Source organism: Sporobolomyces koalae, assembly GCF_050403365.1.
Source record: "Sporobolomyces koalae JCM15063 DNA, S_koalae_JCM15063T_v1_ctg32, whole genome shotgun sequence".
Taxonomy (NCBI): domain Eukaryota; kingdom Fungi; phylum Basidiomycota; class Microbotryomycetes; order Sporidiobolales; family Sporidiobolaceae; genus Sporobolomyces; species Sporobolomyces koalae.
In genome coordinates, this window is record NW_027481739.1 from 80,551 (window position 1) to 104,347 (window position 23,797).

General features: G+C 52.7%; 8 protein-coding genes across 8 annotated transcripts; 3 read left to right on the forward strand and 5 right to left on the reverse strand.

The window, feature by feature from the left end:
• Nucleotides 1–86: 86 nt before the first annotated feature.
• On the forward strand, nt 87–3,846 carry JCM15063_004334 (uncharacterized protein; the record flags this gene model as incomplete). Its single annotated transcript, XM_076680116.1, has 11 exons — nt 87–128; nt 202–369; nt 550–964; nt 1,036–1,076; nt 1,198–1,286; nt 1,364–1,528; nt 1,603–1,866; nt 1,956–2,199; nt 2,275–2,982; nt 3,070–3,303; nt 3,460–3,846. 11 exons carry the CDS (start codon nt 87–89, stop codon nt 3,844–3,846), a joined length of 2,757 nt encoding a protein of 918 aa, XP_076532749.1.
• Nucleotides 3,847–4,095: 249 nt separating this feature from the next.
• On the reverse strand, nt 4,096–6,812 carry JCM15063_004335 (uncharacterized protein; the record flags this gene model as incomplete). Its single annotated transcript, XM_076680117.1, has 3 exons — nt 4,096–6,219; nt 6,284–6,653; nt 6,718–6,812. 3 exons carry the CDS (start codon nt 6,810–6,812, stop codon nt 4,096–4,098), a joined length of 2,589 nt encoding a protein of 862 aa, XP_076532750.1.
• Nucleotides 6,813–7,463: 651 nt separating this feature from the next.
• On the forward strand, nt 7,464–8,998 carry JCM15063_004336 (uncharacterized protein; the record flags this gene model as incomplete). Its single annotated transcript, XM_076680118.1, has 2 exons — nt 7,464–7,484; nt 7,565–8,998. 2 exons carry the CDS (start codon nt 7,464–7,466, stop codon nt 8,996–8,998), a joined length of 1,455 nt encoding a protein of 484 aa, XP_076532751.1.
• A 2,664-nt stretch (nt 8,999–11,662) lies between these two features.
• On the reverse strand, nt 11,663–13,214 carry ARG1 (argininosuccinate synthase; the record flags this gene model as incomplete). Its single annotated transcript, XM_076680119.1, has 4 exons — nt 11,663–11,774; nt 11,856–12,808; nt 12,878–12,943; nt 13,011–13,214. The coding sequence occupies 4 exons, from the start codon at nt 13,212–13,214 to the stop codon at nt 11,663–11,665; spliced, it is 1,335 nt and encodes a 444-aa protein (XP_076532752.1).
• Nucleotides 13,215–13,529: 315 nt separating this feature from the next.
• COQ6 (putative N,N-dimethylaniline monooxygenase COQ6) lies at nt 13,530–15,490 on the forward strand (the record flags this gene model as incomplete). The annotated part of the gene is made up of 5 exons (XM_076680120.1): nt 13,530–13,674; nt 13,746–13,892; nt 13,960–14,315; nt 14,372–14,551; nt 14,621–15,490. 5 exons carry the CDS (start codon nt 13,530–13,532, stop codon nt 15,488–15,490), a joined length of 1,698 nt encoding a protein of 565 aa, XP_076532753.1.
• Nucleotides 15,491–15,599: 109 nt separating this feature from the next.
• On the reverse strand, nt 15,600–17,788 carry ARG2 (acetyl-CoA:L-glutamate N-acetyltransferase; the record flags this gene model as incomplete). The annotated part of the gene is made up of 4 exons (XM_076680121.1): nt 15,600–15,612; nt 15,678–17,509; nt 17,576–17,641; nt 17,705–17,788. The coding sequence occupies 4 exons, from the start codon at nt 17,786–17,788 to the stop codon at nt 15,600–15,602; spliced, it is 1,995 nt and encodes a 664-aa protein (XP_076532754.1).
• Nucleotides 17,789–18,460: 672 nt separating this feature from the next.
• On the reverse strand, nt 18,461–19,883 carry JCM15063_004340 (uncharacterized protein; the record flags this gene model as incomplete). Its single annotated transcript, XM_076680122.1, has 2 exons — nt 18,461–19,104; nt 19,172–19,883. The coding sequence occupies 2 exons, from the start codon at nt 19,881–19,883 to the stop codon at nt 18,461–18,463; spliced, it is 1,356 nt and encodes a 451-aa protein (XP_076532755.1).
• Nucleotides 19,884–20,744: 861 nt separating this feature from the next.
• On the reverse strand, nt 20,745–23,390 carry JCM15063_004341 (uncharacterized protein; the record flags this gene model as incomplete). The annotated part of the gene is made up of 12 exons (XM_076680123.1): nt 20,745–20,977; nt 21,048–21,450; nt 21,513–21,733; nt 21,798–21,909; nt 21,976–22,062; nt 22,126–22,202; nt 22,274–22,348; nt 22,411–22,565; nt 22,632–22,729; nt 22,789–22,872; nt 22,943–23,288; nt 23,347–23,390. 12 exons carry the CDS (start codon nt 23,388–23,390, stop codon nt 20,745–20,747), a joined length of 1,935 nt encoding a protein of 644 aa, XP_076532756.1.
• Between the last annotated feature and the right edge of the window lie 407 nt (nt 23,391–23,797).

Below are 23,797 nucleotides of genomic sequence, written 5' to 3' on the forward strand. Positions count from 1 at the left end.
TGAAGACTGGGCCACTTGCACGGGAATGGGGGAAGGAGAGAGTAGAAAAGAGAGTGAGCGCGTTGTTTGCGGATTGACGCTCAACCATGTCGAACCTATTGCCGCTCCCGTTCAAGCGGACCTTGCCCGTACCGCCGTCCCCGCTTTCTGTTCTGCTGTGACTCGGGACTGGAACTGACGCCCTGTCTCGAAACCCCACAGAGTGACGAGTTTGCGGCGACGTTGTTGGATTACGTCGCCAACTCGGATTTATCCACCACTGCGCCGACTCTGATTCGTCCCGATTGTGAACGCCTTGAACGCTCGAGACGCGAAGTGTACGGCCAGGATGGCACGCCGCTCGTCTCGCTTGAAGCCGTCGAGAAACTCGTAACGTCCGCGCTTTCGACTTTCTCTCTCTCTGTGTCCCGCCTGTGCTCATTCCCTGTCTTGCGTGTCTCGAAAGGTATCAAGCCTGTCTCGTGCATACCCTCGCGAAATTCCCTCATAATGTCAATCTTTCCTTCTCTATATCTCGCACTCCCGGACTGAACGCTTTCCTTCTTGCAGGCGGGCCCAGCTTTCTCGTACTCTTCCATCTTTGCTTCGTCTACGAGCTCCGCTCCAGGCTCTCTCCCTTCACCCATCTCGACTTCCTCAACCACGACTCGTCGTTCGCTCGAATACGAACTCGTATCAACCTTGTACAACCTCGCGGCACTGTACACTCACCTCGCCTTGTCACATCGAACGGCGAACCAGGATGTCAACTCTGGTGGCGAAGCGTTGAAACTGAGTTTGAACCAGTTGCAACTCGCGCTGGGAACCCTCGAACGAGTTTCACACCTCTTGTCGAAACATGCAGCACGACAAGACGAGTCTCGTGATGTCGAACCTCGTGATCGAGATCTCGAACAGATGCAAGGGTGGAGCTTGATTGTAAAGGGCATGGCTCAAGAAGTAGGATGGCAGAAAGCTGTAATGGGTAATTCCCCCCACCTTCTCCCGTCTCTGTTCTTCCAATGACCTGACCTGACTCGGGTGAGATTCCAACAGACAGACTCAAGAATGGAACGATTTCGAAACTCGCTTGTCAAGTTTCCCTCTACTATCAACAGGCTCTCGAAGCGTTCGATTCCGATTATCTGCCAAACGCGAGTCATTTTCGCCATTTGTTTCAGTCAACAGCGGAAGATCTAAGTGTGTTTGCGATCACAGGAGTGGAACCGATACTTGACCATCAAGATTGCCCATTTCTCTGCCGTCGCTCAGTACCGTCGCTCGCTCGATGATCTCGGATCAAACAGGTACTACTCGAGAAAAAAGAGATCTCACAGGTCGGTTTCAGCGACTGATGAAGCACACGAATCTTGCGAGGAATCAGGTACGGTGACGAAATTGGAAGACTCACACTTGCGTCGACGGTGTTGAAAACCGCGCTTTCGACCTCTTCATTCGCCATCGCGAAAGGAAGTGTCGTCGAGTCGGTCACGAGAGACTCGAAAGGGTTCTTGAAAGTCCTCGAAGACAACCTCAAGCGAGCAAACAAGTTTGTTGTCCTCCTTGGCCTCATTTTTCTGCTACGATCCGTACAACTGACCATTTATCTTGTCATTTATCCAGAGACAACGATTTGATCTATTTGGCACATCCGACTCCGACTAGTTCGTTACCCCAGATCGTTCCGTTCCCTCTCGTGAAACCGACCTACCTCGACCTCGTACATCACCCGCTCGCATACGCCTCGAACCAATCCCGAGTGTTTGAACAGATGGACAAGAAGGAAGTTGGGATGGCGTTGCATGTGTGGAACGATCGCAAACTTGATTGGATCGAAACTCAAGTCGAAAGGAATTGGGCGAAACGGCTCGACCAGGAATTGAATGGGTAAGATCATACATTCTGTTCCTCGACCTGCATCCTTGATCGCCCAAACTAAAGCTGATCGAGTTCCTCGTACCAATCTGGTATAACAGAACGTTCGATTCGTTGAATCTGCCTGGTGCTCTCGAACAAACGTCTGCATCGCCTCGTCAACAACCACTCACGAGTGCCTCGTCTACCACTTCTTTAACTTCCGCAACGTCAACCTCCAATGTACCGAGTCATCTGCTCGATCAATCCCTCGAAGTGCGCAACTTGGGAGGTCACGAACGGTTAGAACTCTTGTTCAAAGATGTTCAGAAACTTGGTCAACTCAACACAAACATACTACAAGAGGTTCATTTTTTTCTTCTCTTCCTACTCGGAGCCTAGCACAAGCAAAGAGACTCACGAACTTTTCACCTTTTTCAGGCTCGAGAATGTCTCAGAAACGAACAGACGAGTCAAGAATTCTATCGATCTGTACATGGTCAACAAACGTGGGACACCCAGTTCCAACAGCAAGCCCAAACTCGATCCGATTCGCCATCGAATTCGACCGATCAACCTACGCAAGTTCAGGCATCGCTCGAACAGAGACTCGAACATTTCGAACACCTGTTGAACTCGGCCAAACAGAGTGATGCGGTTGTGAGGCAAAAGTATTCGACTCCGACTGACCTGGTCGAACAGATCAAACGATTAGAGTCGGGAGAATTCGAGTCATTCCTGCCTCGCTCACAATCAGAACGACCTGGTACTTCGTCGAGACGAGCACAAGCTACAGATGCGGAGGAGGAACCAGTCGAGAGTCTCGAATTGAGAAAGACTCGAAGAAAGATGAAGGCGTTGGTTGAAGAGTTGAAGGATATTCAACTCGAACGGAAAGAGTTGGTCAGGTTGATTCGACAACGAGTACAACACCGAGACATCAAGGTCAAAGTTCTCGCGAGATCGAAAGAATTGGATCGAGCTCGAGAAGCAAGTCAACCGGAACGAGATGATTCGGCGATCGCTGGAAATCTCTTGCAACTGTTCGAACCCGTGTTGGAGGAAGAGTTGAACAAGTTGAAGAGAGAGTTTCAAGGGGAAATGCAAATGAACGAGAAGAATCAGTCAGATCTACTTGATTCTGTCAAAGTGAGAAGTCGGATTCCCCTTGCTTTCTTTCTTGCGCTCAAAATAGTTGCTGATCAAGTCTTTCACGTTGATGATTTGGTTCAAAAGACTTTGAATTCGACATTCACGAACCTCCTTCAAACTCGGGACAAATCCTTGTCGACCTCAACAAGCCCTTTGAACCCTTCCGCGAAACCGGATCTCGCTCGACAAGAAGCTTTACAATCTCTCTCACTCGCGCATCACAGATTTGTCGAAATGTTGGGCAACCTCGAAGAAGGGTTGAAATTTTACGCAGATCTCAGTCGATTGACGAGTGAATTGCGGGATGAAACTAAATCGGTGCGATTTCAGAATCTCTCCTTTCTCCCCCCCCCTCGCTTTTGCTTTTGACAAAGTGTTTCACCATCCGCCGGCCACGGGTGGAGGCAAAAGAAGCTGATTCGATCTCTTGTTTCTCTTTGCACTGGGTTTCTTGTTCCCGAATCGATTCATTAGTTTGCGTATTCGAGAACCTTGCAAGCTCAAGCACTTGATCAGCAACTCGTCTCGAATCAACAAGCACAACAAGAACCACCTTCCATTGCCCCTCTAGATCAAGAAGTAAACGGACAGGAAGAACAAGAAGAAGAAGAGGAGGAAGAAGAGACGATTGATCCTATTTCGGAAGCACTGTCAAGACCTATCGCTTCTTCGATTCGTAGTACACCTCGAAGATCAACTCGGAACCAACCAAAGACAGGAACACCTCTCAAGGAAGAACCCGTTGTAAAGACTCCGAAGAAAACCAAGGAGAAGCAGAAGGACAAGAGTCGAGATGAAGGATCTTCCTCAACACCTCGTACTGGAGGTTGGGACCCTTCTATGGGTATTCGATTCGGTTGAACTATCTGTCGAAGAACCAACCCGTTTTTGTAGAAGAAACAAGTTCCTTTTTTTTGTTGACACATTTTGAGAACAAAAGAGAGACAAACTGCGAATGGTGTAGTGTATAGTGAAAGTGGAAGAGATTCAGGGATACAGAGAAAATTCAAGTTGTACAGGTATTTTGTGAGATTAAAAAGCGCTAGTGATGCCAGAAACATGAAAGGAAGAAGATGAAAGGAGAGAGAAACCGTGGAACCGAATCTTCTTTCAAGGTTTCGATTGAACACACTCGTGTAGTTCCCCAACTCGACATACTCTCGAACAGTACGTTTTGCCACAACTCCTACATGCCGGGAAATTCAACCCTTTCTTGTGACACGATTGACACACGGTTCGGACTCCGACTCGAGAAGATCTTTCGAGTTCGAGCAACAGCGGATCGATCGAGACTGGGTTCAAAGATTTCTTCTTGCTCGTACCATCGCGACCATGTTTCGGGTTCGCAGCCGAGAGAGGCGAGAGATGGTTTGAGCTGAGGGAAGAGGTTGAAGATGCATGTCGACGATGACGAGTTCGATTCGAACGTGATGAAGCAGAGTTGGGTGACAAAAGCGAATCGGAAGCTACAGTTGGATCAGACGTAGGATCGTTGAGAGTGAACGACCGGTTGTTTCGAAGAGATTGTTTCGAAGAGTGACGACGAGGAAGTGCAGGTCGTTCCATCGATTTCGGACGTTCCGATCTAGGAAGAGGTTTCGCCGGTGCCGTAGCGATCTCGGATTCGATATGCGTTCCGTCTTCCGATTCAGATGGAGGTTTCCGGAAATCTTCATTCTCGTCTTCATCTTCAGTCGGGATCTCGTCGTCTCCCCAATCCATGACGTACTCGACGACTTGTGACTCCTGATCCCGTTTCAACGTCGCTTCGAGTCGATCCTTAGCCGCATCCCTCGTTGAAGTTTTTTCCCGTACTGGAGTCAATCCAGAGACGGAAAAGAATCTCGACAACCAACTCTTGCCAACTTTGAGATCATCTTGATCAGCTCTCTCGAGTTCGGCTGTTCGGTCGGCTGGTCCGGGAAGACGCATCGATATTTCGCCTCGACCGAACGCGAACCCGTTCGAATCGAGCGAATGAGGGTCAATCGCTTTGCCTTTCCCCTTGTCTCCAGCTTTGAGTCGAGTCGCACCAAAGTCAGGTGGGACCGTACAGATTGAAGTCGAAGATTCGACTCGTCTGAGCAAAAGTTTCGCAGGGTCGTGTTTGAACCGAGACAAGATCGAGGTCGTAGACGATTGGAACGAAGAGAGTGAATCTCGACGTCGACGTTCGTGGTGTTTGATCGTGAGGTGACTCGACGATTGTGAATGCAGGGCGTGGTACCGAGGTTTGAGCGGCGACGCGAGAGGGGGCGAACGAAAGCCTTGTGCATTTTGCGCATCAGTGTCGAGCGCAGGGAGTTGACCGAAATTGGCACGAGATGCAGCGGGAGGTGTATCGGGAGGTGAAGGGTACGGCTCTTTCGCGTTCGCGTATTCGCTGGTGGTGCCTTCTTGCTCTTCATCCGCAAAATGAAACTTGGAATTCTTCCTTGCAAACGTTCCCGGCGTGATCGTGGTATCACTCCTCTCCTTTTCGTGTCCCACAGTGGCGCTTGTAGTCGCAAGAAGAGTGTGGCCCTGGATTTGCTCGACCGATTCAACCTTGGACGGATGTTTCTTTTTGACGAGTTTCCAATCGTCGCGTCCGGGACGTTCAATGTCTTTGATATCGTCGAGTCGTCGTTGTGCTCGACTGACGAGCTCGTCCCCTTCCTTGATCCCGATCGGTCCGCTCGTGATCGGAGCCAATCGTAGGATGAGGTCAAACAAAGTGCTCGCGAGTCTCTTGCCAGTCTCGGTCTCAGGTATCGGTACATCACCTACATCCGAAGGCGAACCAGCAATGATGATGCTGTCAATCAGGAGGGGCGAAGAATCGGGAGTGGGGATTTCTGGGATTTGTGGACAGGGTGACGCGAACGCTTGCAACGCGAGGATGTACAGCGCGTGCACTGCGATCGTGACCGACAGTTTGCGGTTGTGCTGCGTACCGTGTTCGAGTATCGTCGTGGCCGGATGCGTGTACGAGCGCGATACTGATTGCGCACGACGCGAACCTGAACTGCTACTCATCGACCGAGAGAGCGACGGATGTGTTGTCGGAGTCGATGCAGCGATCGCGTCCGAGTCTGTTGGTATCGAGGACAACAGATTCGCGATTGTCGGATGGGACAGAACGCGAGATGACGCGCGAGACGAGCGGTGCCAGAGCGTATCGTCAGAGTCGGCTGAAGCGCTCGACATGGCCGACGGAGGTTGGAGGACTCCAAATCGATGCGCATCCGTAACCTGGTGGTGTTTTACGAGATCAGAAACAGCAAGTGAGATTTCCCAAAGTAGGAATCGAACGAACCCCGATGATGAGATCAAGCGCGCTTTGCGGGTTCCAGTACTTGCCCTCGGCTCTCTCCTCTTCGCTACTGCTCTCGTCTGCAGCGCGTCTCGGTCGTTTCGAGACATGCTGTTCTACCGGTTTGTCGAGCTCAAACTCGAGCCCTCGCAGGTACAGCTCGGTGGCACGGAGAGAGTCGGGCGAGCGATGACCTCGATGCTGTTGCTGACAGTTCCACGATGTCGAACGCACGGGCATGCGAGGCCGGGCGTTGTACGAAGACGAGAGAGAAGGCGAGGCAGCCGTGACCATCGTCATCGAGCCCGTTGGCGAGACTGGAGAAGTCGATGCATTTGCCGGGTCGCGACGACAGTAGCCTTTCGAGTAGAGACTGCGGTACGAAATGCAACGTGAGCGAAACGATTCGAGTGGGAAACTGCGGAAAGGGAGCTCACTTGGCCAGAGTCGCACAGGCAGCGGCTGAGCGCAGTTCGACTGCCCGCTCGAGTTTGTGAATAGCCCGGTCGTGACGGTGTGCGATCATTTCCATCTGATGTCGGCGAGAGAGGCGTGTCATGAGCATTCCCGGATTTCATGACGAACGTTGTTTGCGCATCTCGTTGCATCCCACGAGTAGGAGAGGTCCAGACAGGTGTCAGAATAGAGAGACTCACTTGGGCATCGTACAGCAGATCCTCGACGGTCGCCTCGTCGCGCTGGTAGTCGTGACCGCAATCCTTGGCCGTCTCGAGCCGATCCGAGGTGGCCACATCCGGAGCTGAACACTCAGGTGCCGCAGCGCGCATCCAATTCAAGCAAAGGCTGGCAGGAAGAGTTTAGCGAAAAGTCGAGTGCAGTCGGATCCGGTAGAGCGAGACCGGTCTCGTAGGAGAAACAGCGCCCGCCAGGGGTTTGACCCCGGCAATATTGATTGCAATTTGATTTCGACGGGTTCCCCGGCTCAATCTTTTTTTTTTTTTCCTTACTTTTTCCCCAGCTCGCGCACGCGGTCCTGCCGTCTTTGAACTCGTTAGCGCCAAACGCCGGGTCCAGCGCCGTGTCGTTGATTCCAGCCCCGCCTTACATACTGTTATCACCCGGGTTCCGTGCTACTGTCTAGGCACCTCCCCACACGACTCGTTTCGCCGGACTACCGTAGCAAAGTTGATCACCATCGTCGCGAACTCGAGACCCACTCGAGATGTGGGCACTGGTCGCGAGTGTGCGCCGCATTCATCCAAGTACCCGTCGCGCATGACCAGAAACGTTTCTCTAACGCCAATACAACCTGCTCTATTATAGCTTGTGGCCGCTCTCTCATTCTTCCCCGCCCAGTATCTCTACTCGACGCTCTCGTTCCATCTGCAGCCGCTCCCTGCTCCGTTCTCCGATTCGAGCTTGACTTCGGTCGCCGTCTTGACGCGCACGTCCCCGACCCGACCTCTGAACGAGACCATCATCCGTTCTACTCTAGGCACGTCATCTGATTACGACCGACTCGCGTTCTGCGAGGATGCTGCTGCATACGCCGTCGGTGGGAAACAAGTCGCAATTGTCGCTTGTGATCCGACTCGCTGGCAATGGAACACCGTCATGGGGACTCTGATTGATCCACACGCTGGAAAAGGTGCGCTGTGGCTGATTGACCCCTCGACAACTCGAGCGAACCGGATCAAGCTCGAGTGGGACCATCTCGAGCGAGGTACCGTCGATTTCCATCCGCTCGGGGTCGACATCGTTCCAGCTCGGCCCGACGTCGAGGAGCGAGACACGCTCATGGTCGTCAATCATGGAGCCGACATTTCGACCGCTGAAGTGTTTGACCTCGAATGTTCCTCGACTCTCGATTGTGTCGCTTCTCACGCTCGGACGCTCTCGCATCCTTCGTTCACTGGAGCTCCGAATTCGATCGCTGCCGATTCTCGTACCTCGTTCTATCTCTCGCACGATCATCGATTCAACCACCGCAAGTCGACCATGCTCAACAAAATGCTCAACTTTTTGGAGACCCAACTCGCTCTGCCTCTGTCCCATGTCGATCACGTCTCGTTCGACGGTTCCTCTCCTCGAAACGATTCCAAGATCAAAGTAGCTCGAGCAATTTCACACATTGCGTTTGCGAATGGGATCGCCTTGTCTCCAGATCTCGACACTCTCGTCGTCGCTTCTACCACCACTCGTTCGATCTATTGCTACGACCGCACACCTGACGACCCAAGTTTGTTCTCTCGCAAACCTTCAAGAACGATTCAGCTTCCCTTCCTCGTGGACAACCTGTCGATCGCTCCTCTCGACTTCTTCGAAGACGAACCTGAAGAACGAGAAGAAGAGGTTCGTGGAGGATTTGAAATCGTTGCGACTGGACATCCTTCGTTCCCTGCACTCCTCTCGACTGTACATCGTACCGTCCTGTCTCTCCCAAATCTCATCTCTTCCATTTTCCCACCAACGATCGCACAACGTTTCCGAGGTGACAAATGGCATTTCGATTGGGAAGAAACTAGAGGGATGAGTTGGAGTATCGCGGTTTCTCACTCACCAGATCTAAAACCCTTTGATCACGTCGACGATTCAAAATCAAAGCTTGATCTGTTCCAGAGTTCGGGCAAAGGCAAAGAAGGGTTTGGAACGAGTACGACTACAGTATTAGGAAAAGATCTCGATGGTTCGAGGTGGATGATCGTTGTTGGATTGTACGAGGAAGGAGTCAAGCTTGTCAAAGAAATTGCAACATGAACAACTTTCCTTTTGTCTCTCGTGACAGTATCCGCGCAAATTTGCGCAAGCAAAAAAGAACTCGTTCTTCTTCTTCTAGTGATTGCTTTTCTACCAGTTCCCCCATTCGTTGTGATTACTTTGGTCCGGATCACAATCACACCACGCCAAATCAGGACACTTGAAACTCGGATACTCGTGTTGGTATCCAGACGAAGACGAGAAATCATGAAAATCTTTTCCTTTCGAGAGAAACAAACTCGTGGCGATCGTTCGAATGGGTGCGTCTCCTGTACCGCGTAAACACGACATGTGAATTTTGCATAGGGGGAAAGGGAAAAAAAACAAGTTGGGAAACGTACCCCATCGTTCGCGATAAAATCCACCATTCTTGTCAAGGTACGAGACGTACGATTGATACGCTTCGGATTCAAGAAACTTTGCAAGGACCGAATTATCAAAAAAGTAGGGTCAGTCTTTTTCACATGGTTTCTTGAAAGAGAAGGGGACAAACACTGCGATGTACGATCTCGAAACTGCGGCCACAGCAAAAATCGCGCTTTCTCTTCAATCAGCTACTGTACAACAATAAGCGAGTCGCGAGAATCGTTTCAGAGCTCAACTTGTTGTAAAACATCCTGTTTCAATTTCGAGGAATCCCCCTCGAGGAGGTTCTCATCAGCTGTGACAAGATTTGAACGCGAGTTGATTATCGTATACCTGAGATTGTATGTTTCGCCATGATCATAACTGATCAAGTCTAGCCAATTTCGATCTGGAATCCAACCCTTCTCCTGCGCCTTCGAATCTTTCAAGAACTGACGAGTCGTCTCCCACAGAGTCGGTATCACGTAGAGCGATTCGTTCTGGATTTGAGAATACCCTGAGAGAGGCCAAGTTTAAACATCAAGTCTTTCATTGTCACAGTGTAGTAAGAGGGAAAAAAAGATTGTACCATAAGTTGCCTGTTTCTTGATCATCTGAAATTATCGCGAAGAACAGATAACGAGCGACTGTCAGTTCTTGTACGGAAAGGCGTGCGGACGAAAAAAAAAGAAACGCACGACCTCAATGGGATCCTCGACCTAGGTTATCACTATCAGCTCTGAACTACCGAACGATTCCAAAAGCAAAGAGTAGGCCAGAATCCAACTTACGAGTTCACAATGAAACTTGCTCGTATCGTCCAACCTCCACACCCACTCGTACGCTCGTACCGCTGGATGTTGCCAATGAAACATGGCAAAGAACCTACACATGTTGCTGTAAAGTTGTTCCCAAGGAGAACCGCGTTCAGAACCGCCTAGGACATAGCCCGAGACAGAGAAAAGTCATACCGATACCCCTCGGAGAACCCTATGTTTGAAATCGAATCATCAACGGTAGATTGCGAGATCCAGGGTGGTGGTCCCCATCCTTGTTCTTTCGTCACGACCGCTTAAAAAGACAAGATTTCCTCAGCTTGACAAGGTTCGACAAGAAGAAACGTTTAATCGAGCGCACACCATTTCGCTTTCCCCTTTGTAATCCAATCCGTTCGCTCTCGAATCCTTCGATCGGGTAATTGTCCATTCGTCAAAAGTTGTATCGGGTACCCTAGACGCTCATTGAATTTTTGTTCAAGGTTGGCAAGAGTTTGTATCAATCGTTGATACATATTGGAATCTGGTTCGACGAGGATCACAATCGTTGCGTTGTGTTTCGAACGACTGTGATTCGTGTATGCATTCCAATCGACGAGATTCGTATTGTACGGTTCGACAAGATCTGATGCGGTTCGAACTTGATTCGAATTGTTGAAGAACGTTGTCAAAGTTGTAGTACCCAACACGAGCAGCAGAAACATCAAGAATCCTCCCAAGAGCAACTTGCGGCTCGCTAGGATCCCAAATCGTTGATACGGTGTAGCGATGACGGTCGGGACGCGTGGTTGTTGCTGCTGCGGTTCATTGAATTTCGAAGACTCGTGCGTAGGTTGTAAAGGGATCGGCTCGTAGTTGAATCTGGACCCTTGCATCGCTGGCCACCTGCGTCTCAAGGTTTTCGAGATCCGGGAGAGTGTCGAGAGGTAGGAGGGGAGACGGACGCGATAAAGAAACTCGGTCGGAGATTGGAATAAAAATAGCCCGTTCCCACGGACCGCGGACTATATTCAGAATCGGGAAAGCTATGCGGGCAAGTAACGTTCGAATGTTGCATTCTCAAAAGAAACGGATAGGACTGGTCCAGAAACTGACAGTAAGGAAAGAGAGAAGAAGAATAACTCTCGGACAGACGGAGGCCCCAGCGCCGCTCAAACCCCCCTCCCCCTTTCCCCTATGACGCCTGTCCGAACAACAATCAAAAACTGACCTGGAACTGTAACTTCAGATGTCCAGGGTCGAGAGAAATATCCACTTCCACTTCTTGCATCACGAAAAAGTCCGAGACCTGAACACGGAAAAGGGAGAGAGAGAGAAATGCGAAACCGAGAATTGTTTGATTGTTTTTGCTTTTCTTCCCTTTTTCAATTTGAGTACAGAGGGGAAGTGAGAATGAAGAAGAGGGAGAGGAGATGTTCTATCTCTTAGAAGAGAAGCAAAGAAAAAGACCCAAGAGAGAGAGAGAGAGAAGAGAGCATGCAAAGGGAAAGAATGTAATTTGGAAAAAAGCGGGATGGTTGCGACGACAAGATGACTTTATTCCTTAAAGTTGAGGCAGGGGAGCGTAAACCGATTCGGGCTTGACGGTCGCACCTTTCGCGAGACGAGCTTCTCCCCATTTCCTGAGTCGGATCGACTCGATCGCAATGAATCCGCTGTTTTTTCCCATCAATCCGCAGGGTGATCAGTCAAGAAAGAAGAAAACCTGATTATGAGAGAGAGAAAGGGTTACTCACGTGGTAGCAGAAGGGTCAAAGTTGGTAACCGAGTCCATCGAGACTTGTTCAGCATCGTACAACGCTTCCGTGTCCGACTTGCGACCTTCGACAATCACGTTGCCCATGACGAGCGCGAGTCGAACTCGACCATTGACGGTTTCTTGAGACTTCTCGAGGCAAGATTGGACAAACTCTCGTTCGGGAGAGAACCAGTACCCGTTGTACAAGATTTTCGACAGTTCAGTCGTGACGAATCCATCTCGGAGAGCACGAACGTTGCGGTCGAGGACGAGTCCTTCGAGGTCCATGTGCGCCTTCCTCAAGATGGTCGCACCGGGAGATTCGTAACATCCACGAGACTTGACTCCGATGAATCGGTTCTCGACAATGTCAATCCGTCCAATTCCGTGTTTGCGGGCGAGGGCGTTCAAAGTGAGGAAGATGTCAACCGGGTCGGTGATCTCCTTGCCAGTAGCCGAACCCGAGTTGGCCGAGGTGGTACCTTCAGGGTGAATCACGAGCGAGGTCGGGATACCTTTCGTGAACGTGATCGAGATGCGTTCCGGGGTCGAAGGGCATTCGGACAACCCCTTGATGAGTTTCCACATGTCATCGGGAGGGCACGTGTCGGGGTCTTCGAGGATTCCAGCTTCGTACGAAATGTGGAACAAGTTCTCGTCGGTCGACCAAGGTTTCGCCGCGGTTTGGAACACGGGGATTCCCTTCTCGGCGGCGAAATCGAGCAGAGCTTGACGTCCTGCGAATCGCTCGTAGAACACGGCGTCCCTCCACGGGGCGATGACCTTGACGTCGGGTTGGAGGGCGTAGAACGCGAGTTCGAATCGAACCTGGTCGTTACCCTTGCCGGTGCACCCGTGCGAGACAAACTGGCAGTTCTCCTCGACGACAACGTCCATCATGGCACGGGCGATGACGGGGCGGGCGAGCGAGGTACCGAGAAGGTAGACACCCTGTGCGAGAATCGAGTTAAGTACCGAGTGGGGGTCCGAAAGGGAGGGGGGAAAGAGAAGGGAACGCACCTCGTAGATGCAGTTGGCCTGCACGGCGGGGTAGATCAAGTGCTCGACAAACTCTTTGCGCAAGTCCTAGATTTGCAAAATCGCATTTTTGAGCCGAGGATTCCTCGTGAGAGAGAGAGTAAGTGTTACTCACGACGCAGAAGAACTTTTTGGCACCAATCTTGAGAGCCTTTTCACGAGCAGCGTCAAAGTCTTCCTCTTGTCCGACGTCGGCCATGAAGGCGATGACCTCGTAACCTTCTTCAATGAGCCAGGCCAAGATGCACGAAGTGTCGAGTCCTCCCGAGTAGGCGAGGAGCACTCGGCCGGCAGATCCAGGAGCTTTCGGGGTAGACATGATTGTGACTGGTAGCGAGGTACGAGGTTGCGAAATACAGGCGGAACAGAAGCGAGAGACGAGAGAAACGAGGCGACGGGAAAGTCGATTGAGTCAAGGTCGGGAAAAAGATAAGGCAACAGGGACAACACGCGCGCAGACGAGGACAAGACGAGCAGTCAGCATTCAAAGTGATTGTCGCATGCTGATGGGGCGTCGAGACTCACGCAGGGGAAAGTCGAGGGGTGACGATGGAAGCGAGAGAGAGTGGACCAGCTGGCGGTCGGTTCCGCGGGAATTGATCGTCTCTGTGGATTTTAGCCGCATACACCCGACATGTCCCTCGCTGCGACTCGACGTGCGTCGGCCAGGGTGTGCCGTCGTTGTTACTCGACTGCAACTGCTACCGTCAAGCCTGAACTGCACGATGTCGTCGTCGTCGGAGGCGGTCCCGCCGGACTCGCGCTCACCGCCGCACTCGGTCAGTCCTTCTCCCGAGATTGACCTATACCGTCGTACTTGGCTCACACAGACTCGTATGATGGCGAACAGCGGCATCCGAGGCCATCTCTTCGACGCACCGCATCACTCTGCTTGAACGCGCCTCCCTCGCATCAACTCGCTCTTGGAATCCTGCACCAGGCCAGCTGAGCAATCGAGTGTCGTCCATCACGTCCGAGAACGTCCAATTCCTGACCGGTGAGTCTTGATCCCAACTTTCGCTCTTGTTCTTCAAACCTCCGACTTAAAGGCTTCGATCCCTCAGACGCCCGAGTCTGGCAGCATGTCGATCACTCTCGTACACGCGGCATCGAAGAGATGCAAGTGTGGGATGGCCTCTCGGACGCCCGTCTCGAATTCCAATCTCCTCGGATCGAATCCTCCCCCGATCGCCCGCACTATGCACCGACTCGACGTACTCCGATGGCTATCTTGACCGAGAACCTCAATTTGCAACGAGCGGCATTGCGTGCGATTGAACAGACTAACAAGGTTGAACTCGTCGACGAGATGCGAGTCGAATCGATCGTCAAGAGTTCCAAGGAGGAAGGTGGTTGGCCAATCGTCAACCTCGAGAACCGAGACGGTACCATCAAACGCAGTATCCGCGCGAGGTTACTCGTAAGTGCACCTCCGTCACGTTCTTTCGTTTGTCGATTCTCACACTTCCTTTACAGATCGGCGCAGATGGCGCCAATTCTCCAGTCAAGTCTTACTCGGACATCGAGACGTTCGGATGGGGCTACGATCGACAGGGCGTAGTCTCAAGTCTCGAACTTGATCCAGCCGCGCTAGGTCAAGGAACCCGAACTGCATGGCAGCGATTCCTGCCTGAAGGTCCCATCGCGTTCCTGCCAGTAAGAGCCTTTTTCTCGGGTCCAAAAGCCGACATTCGATTCTGACTCGGCCCGCACCACCTGGAACAGCTGTCAGACACGACCGCCTCTCTCGTATGGTCGACAACCCCGACCTACGCAACTCTGTTCAAATCCCTACCTGCCCCTGCATTCTCTCACCTGATCAACCTCGCGTTCTGCCTCCCGTACTCTCAACTGTCTCAACTCTTGTCTCACCTCGAAAGTCTTCGATCATCATCGACCCTACCCGATTCAGAAACCCTCACTCGAACATTGCAAGACATTTACCAAACTCACGTCGAACAGGCGTACGATGCAAACGATGTCCCTGAACAACTCCCTCCCGTCGTCGTCGCGGTACAACCCAACAGTACCGCTTCGTTCCCCTTGCGATTGTCCCACACGTCTTCGTACCTAGGACTCCCTTCGACCGACTTTAGTCAAGATTTGAGAACTGTCCTCGTCGGAGATGCGGCACATACCGTACACCCATTGGCAGGTCAAGGACTCAACATGGGACTCGCAGATGCCGAAACCCTCGTTCAAGTGTTGTCGAACCAAAGTCGATTGGGAGGAGATATTGGAAGTTATGTCGGATTGTTGGAGTACCCTCGAAAGAGGTATTTCAAGAATCACACATTGTTGTCGGCATGCGATCATTTGCATTCGTTGTTCAAATCGGAATCGAAACCGATCGTCTGGGCTAGATCGAATGGGTTTGAAGTGTTGAACGAACTCGATGGAGTCAAACAATTCCTGGTGGGGAACGCTGGAGGTGTAGGAGGAACGAGTCGGAATATGGGACCGGGAAGTTGGGGAGTGGTCGCGAATGGACTCGAGACGTTGAACCAGGTGAAAAGTATGGTGGGAATGGTCGGTTCACTCGCGGGAAACTTGATCAAGAAACGTGCGACCGAATTCGTCGTCAAAGGGAGGTAAGCGTTTGTAAAAAAAAAAGGAGATGCAATTGTGAAACGAAGAACAAAATCTGATGGTACTGGTAATTGCCACAACAAGGAGAGAGAGAGATGCGCAGACATGTTTTCCACTACTTCCAACAACTGCAACAATGGAAGCGGATCAGTCCCAGATGGAAAAAGAGAGAGAGGAGTTGATAAAGCCTCACCTCGGAATCGCTCCAATCACCTTGGCCCACTGTTTCATCTTGACCGGAGTCGCGACTGATTCTTTCCCTCGTTGAACATCTCGAAACAACTGTGCCGCCTTGTCTTCTGCCTCACACCAAAACAACGCAAACCCAACCGGACTTCCTTGAGGTGGAGGGATTTTGAAAAACCCGTTCGAACGATCAAAGTACCATTTGTTGACCGGGTTGTTCGACCTTGAACGCCACACGAGATCTCTTGCAATACCTTGACCTCCCAACCCTCCGACGTTCGGGTTCAACGCGTCGAGTAGTCCAAGTCCCCAAGATTCGTCTCGCAAAGCTCCCCACAAGAAATCAACCGTACCGTCTCCTTGCAATTGAGGCAACACGGCAAATTTGTCGAGGTACGCAATCGGTTCTCCCGTTCTCGATTCCCGTTCGTTCGTGACGATTGCAACTGCTTGGTAATCTCCAGCGACGATACAGAAATCGAGATCGCGTCTCAACCGATCGTAGAACGGTTCTCGATCGAGAGTTTTGCCAAACGACTCTTCGAGAACGTGAGTCAACTTGTCCTCGTCAATGTCGTTCATCGACCTCATGACTCGGATCGGTAACCCTCGACGAATGATCGTAGGTTGATGTTGAATGTTGCGTCGTGGGATGAGATCGTGGTGCAGGGAGGGAGAGTGGGCAGGTTTGTTCGTGATCAGGTTCGCGATCAACGATCGAGGGGAACGGTGCGAGACGAGAATCGCCGACGCCGTTCGGGGCAAGTCGGCGAGACAGTCCCGCACGAGAGCCAAGTTCGACAAAGCGGTCGGGTGGGATTCTTGCCAAGTGAACGTCTGGTTGATGTAGTCGTATTCAGATTCGAGGTTGATCGACAAATGGGGATCCCCTTCTCGAGCGGGTGAAGGGATTCCACCTTCTCGGTTGATGATCATGAACCGTACTGGGGTCAAGTCGACATCGTTCTCGAGTCTCGCGTCTGCCTCGTACCGCAATCCGGTCTGTCGTTCAGCGTCGGCGAGTCCATGCGAGATAGCCCGCAATGCATCGTTCGCAGAGACGCAGATTGAGAAACACGATTGATCGAGCGCCATGGGCGGGATGACTGGGATCTCTCCCCTACGAATCGCATTGCGGATCCCCGAGAGCGAATCGACAAACAGGTCGGTTCGGTTCGCGTCGTAAGGTTTCTCGCTCGTTGACGCGATCGGAGTGAGCGTGTCTTCGAACGCTGCGCCCTTGACACACAGGACGCCTTCCAATAAAGGTCGAGCAGCCCCACCTTTCGCCTCGAGCATGTTGCTGAACCTGAGCGTCTCGGCTTTCATACGTTCTCGCAACGCGACGACCTTGCGCAGTCGTTCGTCTTCAGGAGTTGCGACGATCCGATTCTCTTCCTCGTTCCACGCCTCGTTGTCCATGACGATGATGGACACGAGTCCGAGTTTCTTGAGGTACACCATGCCTTCTGCGATCGATTCCATCTGGCGGTCCGAGAACGGGCCTTGAACTTTGACGAGTGCCGTGTGCCGACTGTCGGGGTGTGACAAGAGCGCATCTGTCAATTCAGTGTTGCCATTCTTGTCTGTCCGCGTCGAAGCAGGAGTCGCAGTGACGGAGGACGAGAGGGAAGGGAACCCGGTGGGCAACGTTGAAGAGAATGCAGTAGTTGGCGTCTCCTGATCGTTCATTGGGAACGCGGGTTTGTCGGTTTCAGACACAGGGTCGAACAAGGGAGTCTTGGATCGATTTGGACTGGCAGCAGGGTCAAAGTTCTTGAGGTAGAAGCGTGAATCGCGAGCCGAAGGTTGCGCTTCGAGAACCGAGAGGATAAAGTCCTGCATTGGGAGTTTCCGAATGTCAGATCATTAACAGCACGTTTGGCTAGCTGCGAAATGACTGACCCTCTGCATGTCCAATTCGGCTTGACGACTTTGAGCGCCTCGACCCGAGTACAACCGCCGATTCAACTGCACGCGCGAGATCAGCGGGACTGCGCACATTCCTTGACGGTTTTAGAGTAGAGTACGCACGACATCGTTCAACACGTTCTTGCCCTTGCCAGATGCTTGGAGAGACTTTCCCGAACTCAACGCTTCGCGCCAAAAGATGACCATTCTCGACTTCGATCCGACGACCCTTGAGCTGTTCGGCTCGGTCCTGGAGCGCCTCGAAGTGTACGATCCCGACGACTACCGATTCCAGTCGAACCCGATCAGGTGAAGGTTGAGAATGAAGCACAGTTGCCGGCGAGTCAACCGTCGTTTATAATCCGCTCGCGCGTATTGCTCGCGGGTTTTGCGAATTTTTGGCCCTAGTGCAAAGTTCGGACAAGTCGCTGACGCACGCTTTTCCCGTTCGTCGCGCGCAGTCTTCGCGTCGACACGCAGGTCCCGCAGAAGAAGTCGCGCGTCGGCGCAGAGACAAGTAAATATAGACGTTCAATTTCGAAACGAAATTCCACTTCGAATTCGAAGTACGAACGAGTGAAATGCTACACAGCTCGAACCAATGGGAAGCGTTACATTAGAGGGGTACGGCGTCTACACGAATTTCGAAATCGGCAAGAACAACAAGGGAAATAGGCGTCCAAGGGGGGTACGCAAAAGGTCGTGAGCTAAGATGCAAAGAATGAAGATCGTAAGGCATGGGAAGACGAGGGAGAGGTTACACGATGGCAGTACTAGTGAGATCAAAATAGAGAGTGTGACATGTTGGCAATCGAGCTCGGCAGTGTCGAGCATCGGGGCAGGAGAAGAGGGGAAGGAGACCGAAGCGGTCACAGCGGTTCACGGATGAGACTCGCAATCGCGCCAACTGTCGATCGTGCTCGGGCATTCGCTAAACACGAGCGAAGCTTTTGGTCTCAGGGCGATCGGACCAGAGTCGACAAGCGCGAACCGCGGGATCGCTTTCGGCACAATGAGGGGAGTGCTATCGTGCTCGGCTCGGATCGACGCTTCTCCTCCATGTAGGGTGATGTCGTGTACATCGCGGCTCCGAGCGAGACTTTCGAGGCTGGTCGAGCTGTCTTCGCTGTGAGTAGGCGCACAGAAGTGAACCGAAGGTCGACTCGACGCAACGGACGACGAGAACGAGCTCGCGTAAGCTGAAGTGTGCGAGAGACGTGTCGTGTTGAGTGGTGGAGGTGGAGGCGCAGCTGCATCAACGGGTGCGAGTTCTTCGACAACTGGATCCGTGTCAAAATCGGAGAACGAGTAGACGCTCGGTGTCTTTGGATGCAGAGCTCGGTACTCTGCGATGATTTGACTAGCTGGTGTCATCTGCGGCGGGGTACGAGGGCGAAGTGGAGGTCTCGGCGGGAAACTAGAAAGCGTCGAGGCGTAAACCACCCGGTTCGAAGCGATGACGGGACTAGGCAACACGTCTGCATTCGACGAGTACGGCTTGAACTCGAACGCGTCCGGATGAACTGACACAAGATGCAGATTGGGATCAGCTTGCCTCGTCGTGACAGGAAGGGCAACAGCGAGTCTCACCTCGTTCGTGGCCGTCCCAGCAGACCCCGAGCGAGTTGCTGTAGAAATAGCTGCCTCGATGCGATGACACCTGTGACGCGACTTCGTCGACGCCAGGCCGAGGTTCAAAGCCTGCAGCGATCGCGATTTCCCGCACTCTGTCCTGTCCCGTCTGTGCTCTCGGCGTCCGATCTCTCCCACCCTCGCTCTTGCTCCTTCGGACCACCGAAACTCGCAAGCCTCGCTTGAGCGTGCCCTTTGACGGTTTCGGTTCCGCCGTCAATCGCTCGAGCTGCTCTGACGCTCGGGTGCCAATCTCGTGACTCGTAGTTTCCGCCTTCCCTTTCGCTTCCGAGCGCACGTGTGATATACGATTCTCTTTGTCGGCTTCTGATGCTCTCCGTACAGGCGCTTTCCGCCCCTGACTGACTTTGCGCTTCAAGTTCGCTCCCGATTGCGAAATCCTCCTCGAGAGTCGATTCAAGAAACTGGGCGATGGAGGCGGCAGCTGACGCTTCTCGGGTGTCACTGATGGTAGAGCGAACGTGAGGGCTATAGCAGACGCGAAGAGGAACCCATTTTGAGTCAACTTTTGTGCATGTGGGGGAAGGGCGCGGGGGCTCGTTCCGAGTCGAACAGCGAACGAAGCCTCGGATGGGAGGACAGACTCACGACGAGAAGACATGGACACGGTCCGGTCGAGTCGTGCGGCGGCGAAAGTCGGGCTGTTCATGTTTTTCCTCAAGGCGGAAGAGGCCGGTTGATCACCTGATCCAGTTCTGTGGGAAAGCGGAAGCGAGTCAACAACACGACGTCTCCGTCTTGGGGATTCTCACAAGGCCGAATGGACGTACATGACTCTCCAAGTATAGAATATGATATGCTGCGACGCGCTGCAGACGCTTGCCGTGTCCTGAAAAAAAAAGGCGGGACGCGTATCGGCGCGAGCGCGCAGGAATTGATGTCTTCACTAGCTGGACTGCGGGCGGGCGTGTGGGCGAACCCTCCCTAGGGTGTCACCGAGTGAGATGCGATGGAGAGTCGAAGCGAGTGCGGGTATGGGCTCGAGCCGAGCAGAGTCAAGGCGACGAGCAGAGAACGCGAGCGTGAGGAACGAAATTGGTCGAGATTCCGGGTTGTACCCCGCGTTTATTATAAATTGGTGCACCACACTTAGCGCTTGCGTGCGCAGCTCCGCGCAAGGGTTTACTTTTAACGTCCTGGGAAAAACTGTACGGTGGCACCCATTAGAACCGCATCTACTGCAGTACACGCTACATGGCATTATCCTAGTCTCTGGCGGCGCGATAGTGGTGAGTGGATTCAACGTTCGGTGTGGATGTCAGGAACGCTTTTCAGAGTGATCAAGGAAACGTGCGCAACTTCGGTGCGGACCGGAAAAACGTGTTCCTCCCCGGTCCGGCCAAAGTTGGAAGCACTTTTGGGCTAGACCTTCGAGAACACAGGGTGTGAACAGTGACGGACAGTATATATTGATCACACCAGATAGAAGCGCGGAACGAACCAAGAAAATCCGGAAACCAATTATTACAGTAAACTAAACAATCGAGAGCCGACGCTACTTAGCCAGGCCTTAGTACCGGCTGTAGCGGATACGTTGCTGCCTTGCATGCCGGCTAGACCCGCCATGTCCGAGCGAGCGCTCAACATTATCGAGAGTCCTGTCCAGAGGATCTCCATCGACGGAACTGTTGGTGTCGGAACCAGTGTTTGTGTCGGAATGATATGGGTTCGCTCCGTTTGGAACTTTGGACAGAGCATCGCTTGTGAGACTCGTGGGTGGACGATCAAAAGCTGAGATGGGTTCTGCGCGCGCGGGTAAAAGTGTACCGTCAGTCGAGTCAAGACAATCTAGAACCTTTAATGAAAAGCTTACTCGTAGTGCTTGAGCGGGTACGGTATCCCGGGTCGTTCCTACTCTCTAACGTTCCAGGTAGGATGCCGCGACCTTCTGCGTAGATTTTGATACCCGCTGCCTTCAAACACTGTTTTCCCTCGTGCCGGAAGGATCGTATGAGCTTGTCACTGATCGCGTGGTTCCATCCTTGGCTCATGAGGTAGTTGGCAAAGTTGGACTCGATCACGATTTCCGACAGCATCGCGACGAGTGCGATGAGAAAGGTATCGAGTAGGAGACGACTTGTCGAGTCTGAAGGTGCTTCGGGATAGTCAAAGGTTGGAGCCGCAATGAGGCTCTGGGGCTGAGCTCGCAGCTTGGACGGCGTGTCATCAATCATGACAGTGTTGTCGGGTCCAAAGTCTCCGACACCGATATCATGCTGCGCGACACAGAGATTCAACTTGGAAACCCAAATGGAATGAAGGAATCGCTCCGACTTACGAGATGCTTCCACATCCTACTCAGGTCCTTCACAACCGCTACGTAGGATCGATAGTCTCCGGCCGTCAGGTTGAAATCTTCGCGCGCCCACACCGCCTTGATCTTGGGATGAAGGATTTCGGCTTTGCCATTGATCAGATCGGGACCAACGATACCCAGATCGAGCTCCCACAGACATCGAACCGCTGTGGCCGCTTGCGATCCAGTCCAAATCGCGACGGCTGTAACGCGAGGACCAGCATCAGGAAACACTCTCGAGGTTCAAAAAGGCAAACGGTGACCCACTCCAGGGAGACGCAGGGCGCAAGATCCATTCGAGGAACGTGCGAAGGTACGGACGACCCGCAGGTTCTCCTGAAGGATCGTGCTCAAGATTCTGAGGAGGCCGATGGTAGAGCTGCGTGCAGGATTGACAGGTCAGTTTGAGGACCGGCAAGTCAAGGGGCAAAGATCCGGTTCGTACCGTTCCGTCAAGATCAAACACGATCAGTGGGCGACGAACCTTTCCAACTTCTTTGGACGGCTTGGCGAGATTCGCGAGATAGTCACTCTAACAAAGCCCACGTCAGTACGGCAATATTCGAGGCCTGAGAAGATGTGATCCTCAACGGACCGAAGGCGAGAGGGGCATTCCTTTCGCAACTCGGTTCGGAACAGGTATGGCCCGCTCGAACGCCGCGGGGTGAGGTTCTGCTCGGCAATGAGAGCTTGGTCAGGAAATCATGTACATGGCCCACGATTCACAAGCAGGCAAAGGTCACCAACTGGCCCAGGGTCCGGTTCATGTACCGCCCCCGGAAGGTAATGGACATCCCTCTTGACGTCTTCCACGAAAGCTAAAATCAAAAGACAGTCAGCCGCGATCTTGACGGATCGAGGGAGGCGACAGGGAAAGTACCAGGATCGTGGTAAGGTGTGCCTCGAGACACTTTGATCCCCAACTGGGCACAGACATGCTTGCCTCGCTGCGAGTACCTGTCGTAGTCTTCGAGCTTGATGCCGTCTCTGAACCTTCTCCTCCTGATGGCAGCGGCAAAGTTGGGCTCTGGAGCGCTGGTTCGGCGGAAAGGTCCAATCAGCTACACGTATCAACTTGGTCCGGGGAAAGAATCAGCGGACAGCTCGTCGAGAACTCCGATGAACGCGAGCAAGAAGTCGTCGTCAGGTGACGTGTCCTTGAAAACCGGACAGACAACGATCGAATCAGGTTGCGCCGCCTTCGAGTACAATGTGGTCAGAATTGAGACAACAGCGAGCGGAAAGCACCGAGACTTACGCCGTTGGTGATCTGGTCGTCAACAATGAGCGAATTGCGAGAAGTCCAGTCGGCGTGTCCTTGGATATTGAGCATTTCCCATATCTGAGATGAACCAGGTCAAAGGAGTCTCAGTTCTCCAAGAGCTACTAGCGAGTGGCGAGACAGAACTGACGAGGGTGAGATCCTTGACGGCCCGTCCTGACGCCATACTCCCGTACGAGTTAGGAGGCGACGGCAGGAAGCCCGAGTCCTCGTAGCCCCACAAGACTTTGAGAGGGTCCTTGAGTTTGGGTGGTTCGACGACGACATCTTCGCCTTCAAACAAAAGTTTCCCGACTCCGGCTTGGCGCAGGTGAGCTTGTCCCCATTTGCGGCCAGAGAAAGTCCAGATCGCGAGACTATAGGAAGTTTCGGGGTGTGTGATGTAGCGGATGAAGGTCTTGAGGTACGGCCGCGCGAGGATGGCCCAGCCAGACGGTGCGAACAGCGTGTTGTCGAGGTCTGAAACGAGGAGGCGGCTACCCGAAGAAACAGGGCTCAGTAGACAATCGACGGACAAGCAAGCATGTGACCCACCTCTTGGGAACGACAATTCCCTGTGTGATATCCTGAGACCACATTGCTGGGACGCGGGAGGCAGAGCTTTGCCTGAGTCCCGGCATCACAGAGTTTGCCTCATAATGAGACTCGTCCGAATCGCTCCCAGACTGGGTATCAGTCAAGCCTGACATACGTACGATGTACGAGAGACGAGGAGACTGGGCGAAAGGAAAGCAGAGCGCAAAGAAGCGGTCCTTGCCACCTGAGCTTATCCGCGGAAGCTTCGGAGCTCTCGAGAGCCCAAAGCGCGACGACACAAGCACATGCACAGCGAGCGGATGTAGCAGTCGTATGGATCGTGAAGCATGTGGTTAGCGGCGAGGCAGACCCATATGCCCAAGCCGGGATCGAGATCACGTGACTGGCGTTTGGGTTTCATGCTCAGGCAAAGGCATCCCGGATCGGCACTGCCCTGCCTTGAAGCGAC